The 14,511-nt window shown below is 44.0% G+C and overlaps 1 protein-coding gene across 5 annotated transcripts in view; it reads left to right on the forward strand.

Moving 5' to 3' along the window:
* The window catches only part of PLCB1 (phospholipase C beta 1), a 737,260-nt gene that overhangs the window by 607,889 nt on the left and 114,860 nt on the right, over positions 1-14,511 (forward strand). For all 5 annotated transcript variants that reach the window (XM_025202227.1, XM_025202200.1, XM_025202212.1 and 2 more), the window contains exons 27-28: positions 13,042-13,118; positions 13,214-13,303. In XM_025202227.1, the coding sequence (XP_025058012.1) occupies positions 13,042-13,118; positions 13,214-13,303 (167 nt within the window). The remainder of the gene's footprint in view (positions 1-13,041; positions 13,119-13,213; positions 13,304-14,511) is intronic.

The raw sequence follows: 14,511 nt of genomic DNA on the forward strand, positions 1-14,511 counted from the left end.
GGAATGAGGGAGATGATAATGAGACATGAAGTCAACTGATTCTCTCAGCATTGCCTGAATAGAAATACAGCTGTTCCTCCCAAGAACTTTGTTTTAAAATTCAGGTGGAGCAGGAATCAAAGGGAAATGTGACTGCTGCACCCCCTAGATACATCCCTGAGTGCAGCTATGTGCTTTCCTTTCTCAGGACAGATCATAAAATGACATAAGTTTCTTATGTATTTGCTGAAGATATCAAAAAGGTACCTTGGTACATCAGAATTCTGTTTCCTGATTCTGTACTGTGTTAGTAAAGCCAACTAGTAAAAAATAATAGATGCCATTTTATAATCTCACTACTTTATTTTGATGGTTGCATGTCTTTTGCTAGTATTAGGGATCAGTGTTAAGGTTTGTAAGGAGAGTAAATCAGAGAATGGTAAAAGATCATACAGCTGTGAGAAAACAACTCTTTTTTTGTCCCTGCTAAATAATCCAAGCACTGATTATTCTTAGTACAGCAGCTTTATAGCACAAAGAGAGTTAAGAAATTCACGGTGGAGGCCTGACTATTGAATTGAACAGGATTTTTGCCATTTGCTTTTAATAGATTCAGGATTTCAACCCCAGAATTTACAGACTCTTTGGCCTTGGACACACACTACTTTTATACTGCTACCAAGTGTCTCAGCACTTTGTAGCACTGCAAAGATAGAGAACATGCATGCGTGTACAGCCCTCTGAGATGACAATTTACCTCAAAGGTGTACTTTCCAGCCATCCAACCAGGAGGTGATAGGAAGCTGCTTTATTGCTCCCACTTCCCCCAGCAGAGAGACTTCCTCCAGCGGATGCCACTGCTAGAGGCAGCAGTGGTAATGAAGCAGGCCCTGGCCACCCAACATGGGGAAGGGGTGGGGAGAAGGGAGCAGGTGACTAAATGGAGTGACCTAGGAGGCTTCCAGTCCTATGCACCTATGATTACCTTGATCAAATCTATGAAGCCTCTCTGGCATTCTGTCTGTAAAATAGGGCTAGTGCTTGCCTTTGCCGAGTCGCTGTAAGACTTACGTCTTTGAGGACCTTAGAATGAAGGCACCAGAGGAATACAAATGATTACTACTACTACTGTAAAGGAGAAATCCCTGACATTTTGTTCAGCTAGTTCCACATTTAGTGCAACATTTGGATCATGATTCGAGGTTCTTCTGCTGCTTTACAGACTTACAACACTCCAGGAAGCAAAATTAGTTAGAAAAAAAGTAACATCCCATGAAAATAAACTGATGGAAATAGCTTCAAACATTTCCCGGGGTTGTGAAGTTTTGCCAAGCAGTATTCTCATTGAAAATGAATGCTCTAAAGGGATATTGGGGCATCATCTAGGAATGGTGCATAAATATTTTGCATAAGTTATTCCACACCAACTTTTGTTTTAACAGCTGGAGCATTGCTGTCAGCAGAGGCAAGATCATAAGGCCTGAAGATCTAAAATAGAGATGCTGGAGCAGATGGCAGTGGATGTTTTGAGGGGGGGAAAGGACTTTTCTAAAGGGTGCTGTATGACATACAACAGAATTTTAATTATGGGGGGAGATATTGCTCTTAGATTCAGTGAAGGAGTTAAGGATCTGAACTCCCAGAAGCAGAACACAAAGATCCAGCTTATCTGAAGCTAGGACAAAAATGGCAACTTTATGCCTTCTGCATTTGTGGGCCAGAGGTCCTCTGTGCAATTAGAGGATATTTGAGAGTCATTTCAATATATAGAAAATCACCCAAGGACTGTTCCATGATCTGGGACATTCCCAGAATCCCCACTGCAACCTACAGTATCCAGCTTCCTGAGCCCACCACAAAATTAAACCTCCCATCCCTGCAACACCACACATGTAGATGCTGCCTGGTGGCTGGGGCATGAAGGTGCTTCAGGACAGGGGCTGCCTGCTGGCTGGCCTTGCACTGAAGCACCTTTGTGCCCCATCCAGTCTCTCTGCTGCACATTGAACCCAATTGGAACAGCCCGGGGCTGCTGCAACCGGGCTCAATGTGCTACACATGCATAAGCTTCAGAGCAATATACTCCGGAGGTTTTTGCTCCCAGGCACATCCAAACAGCATGCCTGGGAGGAAAAAACTCCGCAGTTTATTCTTGCATGTGAATTGAACACTTAGACATGCCCCCCCGGGTGCGTTTACAGGAGGCACTGACTGTGCAGTAGCGTGATGCTACTGCGCAGTAGCATTGTGTGGCAAAAAACGTGACACAATGTTGTTGTGCAGTAGCATTAGGCTACTATGCGGTGGCATCACAAAAAAAGGCGTTCATCAGCGCTACTGCACAGTAAGTCAGGTTACTGTGCATTTATTTAGTACTTGCATAAACAAGTATTAAATAAATGCTCAGTAACAACTGCTCAGTAGTGTTTCATGTAGATGTGACCACCAAGTACAAAAGTCACACCAACCTTGAACACTCACAGAAACCAATCTGACCTATTTCTTGGAGTTGTTGTTTGTTGATTTCAGTGGGGCAGCATTAGTAGGTTGGCCATAGCTCGTGTGTTCTTGAGACATCATAGCACCTCTCTGAGTTGTTAACAACTATTGCTTCTTGTCATTAGTGAAAGAACCAAACCAGAGAAGGAAAGGCCTTAAAAAACTATAATGATATTGGGTATTGCCTAAACCCTAAGTGGCATCCACATTAGCTGTAGGCAAGAGGCAGAAAAGATGTCCCAATAATTTGACACTAGATTTAGATCTGTCTGCGCTCTATCTGAGGAAAAATAGGAATAATGGATTTCCTTCCATTGTAGAAGTGCAATGAAGATAAGTACAGGGTGTGGATCTACAACATGCTTATGCCAGAGTAATTCGACTTTACTCAGTGGTAAAAGAAAAGTGGACAAGCAGTGTATAGCTCTGCTCCGGTGTAAGTCACTGTAGTCCAGGATAAAGTTATGCTTTGGAGAAAAAAGAATTATACCACTGCACTGGTTATGCATCTACTTCCCTGGTCCATTGCATTATAAGATAGCTGTTTGCTCGCAGGAAATCAGCTTTCCCACTACTTAATGGCCAGGTGCCATACCTGCCTACTGCCAGCAGCAAACTTTGGAGAACTGGTTATGTCTCCGCTCTTTACTGCAGAGTAAATTTAACACTTAGGAAAATCCAGGCTAAATTATTCTGTTGCAGTTGGGCTATTTGCATAAACCAGTGATTTTTGATCTCTTCAGATTCCTATGCTTTTCTGAATTTAGTATCACCCAATATCAAAATGTTATACAAAAAATAAGTAGCAACGTGTTTGTGAATGGTCTGGTTGTTCTTTTTTTTTTTTTAAGTCCCTTTATCTTAGATGAGATCTTTTTAGATTTTTTTAGGGTTTGTTTTTTTTAATCAAGAACATGGAAATAAAGCAGGAACACTAATTCTAAGGCAAGATTACATTTAAGAAGTTATGCATACAGAAGAAGTCAGAAAATAAAAACACTTCAGGGTCGCAGCCACATAGCTATGTAGGTGCACTGGTCTGACTACAGAATATGGACCAATATTTGTGACACACTTGTGAGAAACTGAAACTTCATTTCCTTACCTGAAGATATCAGCTTCTGTGCATGGTGGGTTAGTGCTGGGGTCTCTCTAGTGAGCTCTGGCAGCATGTGCCCGGTGCCAGTGGGTCCAGCCTCATGCCGTGGAACAGACGCAGCACCAAGTCCTGGTTCTGTGCCTGCAACCAGCCTGGCTCTGCATGAGCTGAATTACATCCCCCCGCCTGCCATTCATGTCTCCGTGTCCACTCTGCAGTTAATGTTTCTCCCTGTGTTGATTCCTCATGAACCACTGCAGCTCATTCTCTACTGGCTTGTCCTCTACTGGCTTCTCTACCAGAAGCCCCAGCACCGTCTTTCTTATCCAGGCCAGGTCAGCTTGACAGGTCTTTCACCACCATGAGCAACTCCACGCAGCCCCGGTGGGAGGTGGGGACAAGCCATGTTGGGTCACTTCTGGGAGGCTGCTCATGTCCTCAAGCACCCTTAAAAGCATGTTGTGGCACCCCCAAGGTGCTGTGGCACCCCAGTTGAGAATCACTGGCCTAAACATACAGGAAAGATTGCAAGGTGCTCAGATACTACAGGGATAGGGACCACACAAACTTCTATGGTTAAATAAAATACCTGATTACCTGTTCCATTCCCTTTTGTCTTTATGAGCAGCATGTTTTTCTAGCTTACAGCTCACATGCTCCAGGTAGCAGCTGATCAGGCAAGCATTCTTTGCAACAGCACTTTGTAATTCCCTGTCTTGAGAACTAACCCTCTGACACCACCCATCCAACAGAAATGCTACCCATCTGACCTAATGTACTGTTCTGCTAACATTTCTTAATTGCTACAGTGGGCATATTTAGAACAAATCTCAGTAAAAACTTTCCCTTTGATATGACATAACAGAAATAAAGACTTCTACCATTTCAAAGATGATTCTTTTTTCTTACACCCCTTGGAATAGACAGTAGACAATAAAAGATCAGGGTTTTTTTTTTCCTTTCTAGCCCTTCTTTACTTTGCCTCATATATTCATGAGAGGTCTGAGTACAACATTATTTCCCTGATCCCTGAAAATCAAGCAGGGCCTCTCAATCTTGGTCTACTGTGAAAATGAATGTTTGCTTTGAGGTCTAGCTGAACAACAGGCATTGAGAACTCATTGTAGGATAGAAGGCCTAAAGCGCTCATGTCCGCTGCCATTTTTCAAACCCAGCAGAGTTTCAGTGTGTTATCTGTTCATTGAATTAAGCTATTAACAGTAATTTTACTTACTTGATAAAAATGTTAGGATAGAATGAAAGTAAAATTTAAAAACACCAGTAACTTAAGGGTAAAAGACAATACAGAGAAGTGCCATACTTATCTAAAATCCAAACATTAAACACTCAGGAAACTGAGAGGTAATGTTAATTTTAATATCCTTTTAAACAACCAACAAGTTTAATTTCCCTGGTACTGACATCATTCAGTAACCACATGATTTTGATTAAAGAATTTTAGTGCTTGTGGTTCCTGGGTTAGATTAAACTGATTTCTAAAGGTATGTTATGATTTGGGGCTTTGGGTTTTTTTAATGTTTTCACCTCGTTACGTTACTACAGGGGAGGATTAAGATTGGTTGGATGGCTTCAATTTATATTTTTTTATGCTTTAACATGTTTGGCTTTCTTTTAAGGGTAAACCTAACTCTGATTTTCCTGGGTTTGGAGCTATAGCATTTCTGTAATTAGTTTTATCCTTAAGTTACTGATATACGGTCTCAACCTTAGCCCTGTTGACAACTCAATATAACAAAGAGTTGTCAACATACTGTATTTGCTTCAGTCTTTTGCAAAGAGGTACAATAGCTGTTCATTTAATAATAATCATGAATGATAATCACTACCACATCTCAGGCCTTGTCAACACCTGTGTGACCTTCCATGTAAATATACACTGATATAGCTAAACTGGGGTACGCCCTTGTATGGGTACTTTTTCAGTGTTTAATAAGTTGATTGGGAAGAAGTTTAAATGAATATCAGTTAAGCCCGCCTTACACAATAATGAGCATGCTCAGAAAGGCTTATACCACTTTGATTATATTGGTTTAAAAAGTTAAGTGCATCTACACCAGGGGAAGGCAATTATTTTGGATGGAGGGCCGCTTACTGAGTTTTGGCAAGCCATCAAGGGCTGCATGATAGGCAGCCAGGGGCAGATATATATTAATTTCCTAATTTTTTTCAGGGCCCCACAGGCCAGATAGAATGGCCTGGTGGGCTGCATTCGGCCCCTGGGCTGCATTTTGCCCACCCCTGAACTACACCAATGCAATTTTTCCACACAAATTGGCTTCGGTTTTTCTGTGAAACACCACCTGAATCCTCCACAGACATTATCTTTGACATCTGTACAAAATGATGTGAAGCAGCACTACGTAAAATGGGGCTAGTCTCACCACCCAGGGCTACCTGGCACAAGAGGTCAGCCCATGAGTCAGAGCAGAAGAGAATCAGAGTTCTTGTACATGTGCGGGCCGGGAGCGACCTGAGCCCTTTTCCGTGCTGCACGCAGGCTGTGGCCAGCAGCCCGGGCACGCCGGGTCGGAGAGGGAAGGCCGTCGAGCTGGAATTAGGCACAGACGCGTATCGGTAGTTTTAAAGATTGTTTACTTACACAGAGATGGCAGTGGTGTAGGCTGGAAAACTTGCTTGAGTTGCGGTTACAGACAGACAACACAGACGGTCTCATGGAGGTTGCTAGGCTCCACGGTGCAGAGCTCCGGATGCTCTGGGTGAACAAGCCACCAAAATTAGAATCGTAGGTACGTCTTGTAAAAGTCGCGCTCGAAGACGGGAAGAGGTGGGCGATGGATCAGGCCACCAAGCTCCTCTGGATCTCACACAGGGTTTCTATTACCCTGCCGTGTACCCAGAGTCCCCACGAGACGGATGTGGAGTCCTCTTCGGCTTGGGCGGAAACTGCTCAAGCCTCTTACACGGCTAACAGGCCAATCGTTAGCCGCCACGTGTGAATAATTTAAAACTAGCCAATCACAGGGAACGAATTTGCATACCGGTGGCGGGAACTCTTTTGCACCGTGCATTCCTCTTGCAACTTGAGCAATGCACTCTGCAAAAGAAGCTGCAGAAAAAGCGGGAAACTCGTCCCTGCACCGGGGTTTTCCTTTGCAACAGGAAACTCTCCTGTGCAATGCTCTGCAACTCGGCGGGGATAATTCTGGTGCCGAAGCACACACAAAATCATGCCTTTGGGTCATGACAGTACATAGGAGTTATACCCTGTGTTCTGAGAACTGATACGTTTTGTGTGTTATCTGCAGCTGTCATATTAGGGTATTGCTCATATTAGGGTATTGCTCATTTACAGTGATTTGTTGTACCATCTGAAAGGCAGGTTGTTTTAGAAGCGTTGGCTGTTAAAAAAGAAATGTACGGAAACTGTTTGACAGCCAATTGAATTATGTTCCCCAGTGAGAAATTTAAAAGTGAAGTGCTGATTGGGATCTGTGTTGAGTCCATATCTGCTAGCAGTCTCTGTTTGATTGAAGTAGCAAACAGTCTCTGTCTTACCTGGGGTTTCAAAAGCCATCTCTGGTAAGTATTGTCCCAAGCTGTGTTACTCCTAGCTCAGTGGGCTGAGCTTTCACCACTCTTCTTGCAGATGCTGACATGCACTGCCAAGGACCCTGATATATCCCTCCTCCTGTCAGTGTGGGAAAGGATGGCAATAGTAAGGAATCTTAATTAGTAGTTAGCAAAGGACACTGAATTCTTGTAGCCTTGCCTTCCAGTGACACATCAAAGGGTCACTGCATAAGGTTGGATAAATGATTCCTTCAGCATAGCATTTTTCTTTTAATTTGGGTCAATTTTGAAGTGAAAAATTGTCATCTAGAAATGACGAGTCTAAATTTTTCTTTGGCAAATATCAGCACGAAATGTGCCAACATTCTGGAAAGGAAACATTTCATTTTTTAAATGTTGAGGCAACACGTTTTGAATTTTTCAAAATTTCTCCTTTTTTGTTTCCTTTTGGCGAAAACTATCAAGAGAATTTGATCCCAATTCATAAATACGTTCAGTACTCCCTCTTTCACCCTTCCCCTCCCCAACCTTTTTCCCCCAATTCAGCAAAATTTCTGTTTGTCAGTGGTGTTCAACCTATGGCCCATGGGCTGGATTCAATCCCTGGGGTCTGGACCTTTGGCAGTGGGGGTGTGGTGGCAATGTTAATTGTCACAGCAGAGTCCAGAGCCACATTCATTAATGCTGCCACCACTTCCTTGCCATAACATTTCAGGACCTTCATGGGGTTGGGCCACAGCCAGATCCCATGAGTGGGCCAGGCCAGCACTTGTGGTCACTCCACAGCCACATTCAGTGCATGGGGCCAGGCTGGCACCCTGGGTCTCACCCATGGACTGACTCTGGCTCACTGACCTCCAATATGGGATCTAGCCTGTGGACTGGCCCCATGCCACTCATCCAGCCCCTGGGACCAGATAAATTGAGCACCACAGCTATTTTTCAAGGACAAGAAAAAAGAAGAAAAGCACTCATCTCTGCTGCCTCAAGGGAGTTTCCATTCAGATATACATTTTTAAAGAGGGCCTCTAATGCTCCTTATTTCCAGACCTTGCTCCCTTTTCAAGTGTGCACTTGCAGCACAGGTGCTCATATCCACATTCTCATTCCCAGCTCTGTGTGTGTGTGTGTGTGTGTGTTCACATATTCTGTTAAACTGTTCAAAGCTGCAAGGGCAAGGGGCACAGATGCTATTTTCCAGCCTCCATATCCAAAGCTGCACCAGATCCTTTTGTATAGAATGAGAATAGTACACATTGGAGTATGGACAAACGTATGTTTGTTGCAGCTTCAAAAGGGAAGAGGGAGATGCTGCTCAGAAGTGTGCAGCAGCTGCTGTGCTGTAACCATGACATGTGCATCAACCTGCGGTGATACACATGAACTAAACTGCCCCAGATGAAGCAAGGTTAAAGCTGGAGCCATTTTGTTGTGCGTGTCTTACTGCAGGCTCATATAAATGTTACAGTTATCGTGTAACAGCCACTGCACGCTCCTGAGCATCAACTCCTCCCCTTTTTTGAAGTCACTATAAGCGTATGCTTGTCTGTCTCTAGAGGCTTTGGCAAGTAGAATGAGGCAAAGGGTCCCAGAGGTCCCTGTGACTCGTGAATATGATACCTGACTTCAGTGCCGTAGCAACAAAGTTTGGCACGTGGGGCAAAGCCCACAGTGGCAGCCCACGTTCACCCCGCGCGCAGATCTGGGGGGCACCCCCCCATGCTTGCCCAGGAGTGCGTGCAGCAGTGAGAGCTGCCCTCCCCACATCCCTGCATCCCCCCAAATGAGCTGCTCGCTGCTCTGTCCCATGCACTGCCCCAGCTGGGCAGCGCCTGTTGGTGCCCCTTCGATTCAGCACCTCAGGCAGTTGCGCTGCTCGACCCCCTTGCTATGGCACTGCAGTAGTGACCTTAGTGGAGGGCAAACTGGGTGACTGCCTGGGGCCCCACACTTTATAAAAATAAAAATTAATTACACTGAATATATTTGTATTATCAGTATTGTATTAAGATAGTTTTATTGCAGTTCCATGGATAGGACAAAGTGAAATTGAAATCAGAAATCTCCGACTGACTTATAGGTCATCAAAATTCAGCCTCTAAGGGGCCCCAACTGACTCTCTTGCCCAGGGCCCCAACAGCCCTAAGGCTACCACTGGGCACTGCCTGGCTTACCTGAAGGCTGGTCATGCTTTCTATGTCTTGGTATCAACCTGAATCTTAGGGTGTTTAAATAATCCAAATGGTAGACTCAAGAAAAAATGTTTGGCCTGGATGTGACTGAGTTTTGGTGCCCTGTTTTTATTTCTCTGTCCACTTCTAATTTACCAGGATCCCTTGACTGGGTCAGGCATGGGACTTCACTATTTTTCAAATGATCTCAACTTATTTTATCATCCTGTATGTTCCATCCTGGCCAAGAACTATGTAAATCATCTATTCAAATACATACTAGATTTACAGTCACTGACATTTTCTGCTAATGGCAGGTTTGAATACATCTTGAAGCTGAGTCAACGTTTCCAACCCTAATCCAGGCCAGCAGCAAGATTGTCTCTCTTTCTCTCAGAGTGTCTCTCTACATTTAGTCGATAGTCTCCTTTCTTTCTGCTTCACACCCAAAGTCTTTTGGGACAGACAACCATTTGAAAAACATGAAATTTTGTTAGCCATTGGCATTCTCAATGTGATCTACAAGCATATGTTAAGAACACTGTGTAGGGTATGTCAAAGTTTAGGAAGCATGCTTATCTTTCTCTCCCCATGTGCACTATGAGAGGATGTGTTTATTTGAAGAGTGCATAGCAAGCCCCTCCTACAAACATAATGGATATTAATTATAATATTGAGTAAGATGCAAAACTCCTTTATGTTTGCAATTAAGTTAGAGACAGTAAATAAACCTTACTCACACCACTGAGCAGTTACTGCCATTGTTTTCAGAGGGCTGCATTTTTTGAGCTGTTTCCTCTCTTGTTTGGAAAGTGATAAAGAAGTTTGTGTTCTTTTTTTTAAAACAGCCATTTTAGACTAGCATATAATTAGTTTGCATAGCTTTCTATTGCATATAAACTCATCAAAATAGATAATGCCTGTTCCCAAAGCTAAGCTACATTTTCTGCGTTGTTCAGCTTTGAAGTGTCATGATAATTACTTTTTTTAATAAGGAACATTCTGACAGTTTGATCACCGAGCTTTATTTGAATTAATATTTCCTCAGATTAAAATTTGCTTCACAGATGAGTGAGGATTCTTTCTTCATGATACACTTGGTAATTTGGTAGCTGTAGAGGAGAGTTCATTCTTGTTTCTTTCCTTTTCTTATCAATACGAAGGAGAAAAGAGTTGGAATTTTACTGCATAACCATATCAAAGGTTCTCCATTCAAGATTTTGATTATATGCATGCTGCTTTTACTCAATTAGACATAAACTGGTGAAATATTTAAGTGTGTTAATTCTCTATTTTTATAATGCACCATATTATGAATTTAGTCTCCTAACACTTGCGTGCATAGAGAATTATTACTTCTCAGAGATGGGAAAACTGAATTACAGAGAGGTCAGAGACCAATCTTGTTCTTTTGGATATTTTGTTACTGACTTTAGCAGAGAATAGGGTTGGCCTTGAAATGACCAGAATGCCCCAGAATGCATTTGAGAGAACCAGAACTAGAACTCACATTTCCTGACCCTCAGTCCTGCATTTTAGCCTGTAGTCCAGGGGTGGGCAAAGCATGGCCCATGGGCCAGATCCAGCCCACCAAGGGATTCTGTCCAGCCCGTGGCAGGTCCCTCAGCCTTGCCTGCGCAGGCATGGGGGGCAGCTTGGGCTGTGGTGCATGTGATTGGTCCCACTGCCCCCAGGGCACAGAGGTACCACTGGGTACAGTCTGCCCCATCCCTGTGTGTGGCTCTTGGGCATGATGGGAACTGTTATTTGTGAGGCAGGGGAAGCATGGTGGCCAGACTCAGCTTCCTAGCAGGCCCTGCTGCCACTGCCCAGGAGCAAGTGTGTGCTCCACAGCCCCAGCCAGACCCACCCTGCTGCCCAGGCACCCTGGGCCCGTCCACCCTGCACCCACTGCAGAGGGGTGCCAGATGGGACCCACATGGCCAGGGCATGGTCGGCCAGGCAAGTGGGATGGGGATGCAGGTGGGTGTGAAGTAGCATCTGGGAGTGTTTCATAGTTTCATAGTAGTTAGGGGCCAGAAGGGACCTGAATAGATCATCTAGTCTAACCCCCCACCACTGTTCGGAGCACATGCTGGGATCACATGACCCCAGACAGGTGTTCATCCAACCTCTTTGAATTTACCCAAGGTAGGAACGAGGACCACTTCCCCGGGAAGTTGGTTCCAGATCCTAGCCACCCTAACGGTGAAATAGCGCCTCCTAATCTCTAACCTGAACCTATTCTCCAGCAGCTTCTGGCCATGGTTCCTCATCATCCCAGGTGCTGCTGGGGGGAATAGGGCCCTTCCTATTTGCTGCTGATCTCCCCTAACGCCCACCAAACCCCCCCTCAGCCTCCGCGTGCGGAGGCTGAACAGGTTCAGGTCCCTCAGCCTCTCCTCATAGGGCCTGCCCTGTTGCCCTCCAACCAAGCGGGTGGCCCTCCTCCAAACCCTCTCAAGGCAGGCCGCATCCTTCTTAAAGTGCGGTGCCCAGAACTGGACACAGTACTCCAGTTGAGGCTGAACCAATGTCGCGTAGAGGGGGAGTATCACCTCTCTGGACCAGCTTGAGATGCAACTTGAGATGTCTATGAAATCTATGAAACTTTGGATGCACAACAAGATGTTGTTGGCTTTGCTGGCTGCGGTCTGGCATTGGCAGCTCATGTTCATCTTGGAGTCAATAATGACTCCAAGATCCCTTTCCGCCTCTGTGCTCACAAGGGGGGAGCTCCCCAGCTTGTATGCATGCTTCTCCTCAGGTGCAGTACCCTGCATTTATCTACACTGAGTGGGGGGGGGGTGGGCATGGCCAGGATTGCAGGCAGTGACAGTGTGGGGCTGGGGCCCAGGGAGCAGCTGCAATCTGCTCCCTGCATGTCCTTGCCCGCAGAACCGATGCCCATCACAGGGACATGCAGGGAGTGGATCATGGCTCTGCCCAGGGCTCTGGTCCCATTCTGTCAATGCCCCACAATCCCGGCTTCACTTGCCCATCCCACTCCTGGATGCTGCTCCCCACCTGCTCACAACCCCATCCCATTTGCCTGACTGAATTTGCCCTGCCCACTAGGGTCCCAGGCCAGTCTCCATGGAGACCCTACCGACACTGCCCACCCACCTGCTCCATCGGTGCCCCTGGCAGTGGGTTAGGGTAGGCTAACCAAGGCCAGATAAGATAAATTGCCTCCCTCCCCAGCCTGAAACAGCTCACAGAAATTTCATAAGTGGCCTTCCAGCCCAAGTAATTGCCCAGTCCTGCTGTAGCTCATGCTCCTAAATATGACCAGAACCCCATCCAACCTGCTTTGTAGGAATCTGTTATTTCTCTATGACCAAATCAAAATTGTTCCAAATAATAATAATGCCACACCCACAAAGAAGCCTTGTTCTAGATAATGTCATAGAAGTGCAATTTATAATTGAATTTATAAATGAGCACCAATTTTCCAGTGCATAACATGAATATTATATAACTACCCTTTGCTTTTACATCAGATAATTTGGGAAACAGCTGTTCTTGAGAAACAGGGAGCTAGTATATATAATTCTACAGCTCTCAGTCTGATGATGCCTGCCTCACTGATAGAGCAGTTGCTATCTTTTAATTATACACAGATCAAAGAGGGGATATAATATTTACATATGTTCATCACCATATATTATTGAAGAAAGCTAGATTTATTTAAGATGACAAAATGTAAAATATGTAATTGTTTTGGGCTTTTTTCCCCAGCTCATTCAGAAGTTGACAGATGTAGCAGAAGAGTGTCAGAACAGCCAGTTAAAGAAATTAAAAGAAACTTGTGAAAAGTAAGGCTCTGAGTTTTTTAACTAATTAAATCTTCTTTGGCTAAGTTTGTATAGAATATACATTTTGGATTAATCTTTATTCCTCTTTCCTTTAGAGAAAAGAAAGAATTAAAGAAGAAAATGGACAAGAAGAGGCAGGAGAAGATCACAGAAGCAAAATCCAAGGATAAAAATCAAATGGATGAGTAAGTATGTCCTTAAAAGTGCATTCGGTTTTATAAAGAAGGTCAAGGACGTTTCACATGTGGAAAATAGAAAGGGAAAGCCTCAGCCCTAAATGCCAGGCAGTCAGTTTGCAGGCAGTAATCAGTCACGGAAGTAGCAGTCAACACTAATTTCATTTCATGGGACTAATCCAGCCCCATTTTCCATAACCACTGCAGACCCTCTGGCAGCTGTAGTGGTGCTGTTACACTGTACAGGGAGGGACTATGCATCACCTGAGAGCAAACGTGGAAAGCACCTGTGTCGTGACAGAATACATATAGCCTTTGCTTGTCAGCACACCTACAAGTAACTTTACACTTATAAAAAGACCCTTTAGCTTCAAATCCCTTATATAAAGTTATTGGTCTGCTGCAGGAGGGCATGGGGAAAACTAGGCCTTAGCTTTGGATGTAAGTATCTCTGGGCTTGTCTACATGGGGGCACTAGAAAAACCATCTAACTTAACTTTTAAAATGGATTAATAAAATACATTCAACCTCTTTGTGAGGACTGATTTAAAATTAAAGTGGCCTTAATTCTATTTAGTTTACTTCAATTCCAAAAATAACAGTGTATTCAGAAGCACTGAAAAGAGGGCCCAACGATGCAAAGATGCAGTGCCTTACTTAAGAACAGAGAGCAGGAGAAGTTATTAAGATGCCTAAAGAAAAGACAAAAAATGGTCATAATAGATCATATGAAGGAGGAGGAATTATTTAAGGTAGTTAAAGGTGGCATAATATCATGAAAGTAAAATGGAAATCACTTAGGTATTATGAAAAATGTTTTAGCTGTAAAATCAATTATAGCATGAAATAATTCATCAGTAGAAAGATTAATGAGATGCCAAGCTTAGAAGTGTTCAAAAGCAGGCAAATAAAAATCCTTCAGGGTTCCCTCAAACGCCTTCCACAGGAGAACCCATGAGAAAGGAGAAAACAGATTAGGAAACTCAGCTATGTTTCTTCCCAATTATTCCATCAAGTGAATGTAATTTGCCCCTGTCCCAGTTGAACAGATAGCAAGACCTTCCTGCAGAACCAGTGAATCCTTTCCTAATTATCTGTGCTTAGTAGTTACAACTACATCTCCTCTCCCTCAAATATGAAGTCACAATACACACAAAGTAATATAATGTGCTGAGCTTTCCAGGCTTTCATTTTTCTATTTTAGATCTTTTTTGGGT

This window comes from Alligator sinensis, unplaced genomic scaffold (genome assembly GCF_000455745.1).
Source record: "Alligator sinensis unplaced genomic scaffold, ASM45574v1 scaffold140_1, whole genome shotgun sequence".
Lineage (NCBI taxonomy): Eukaryota > Metazoa > Chordata > Crocodylia > Alligatoridae > Alligator > Alligator sinensis.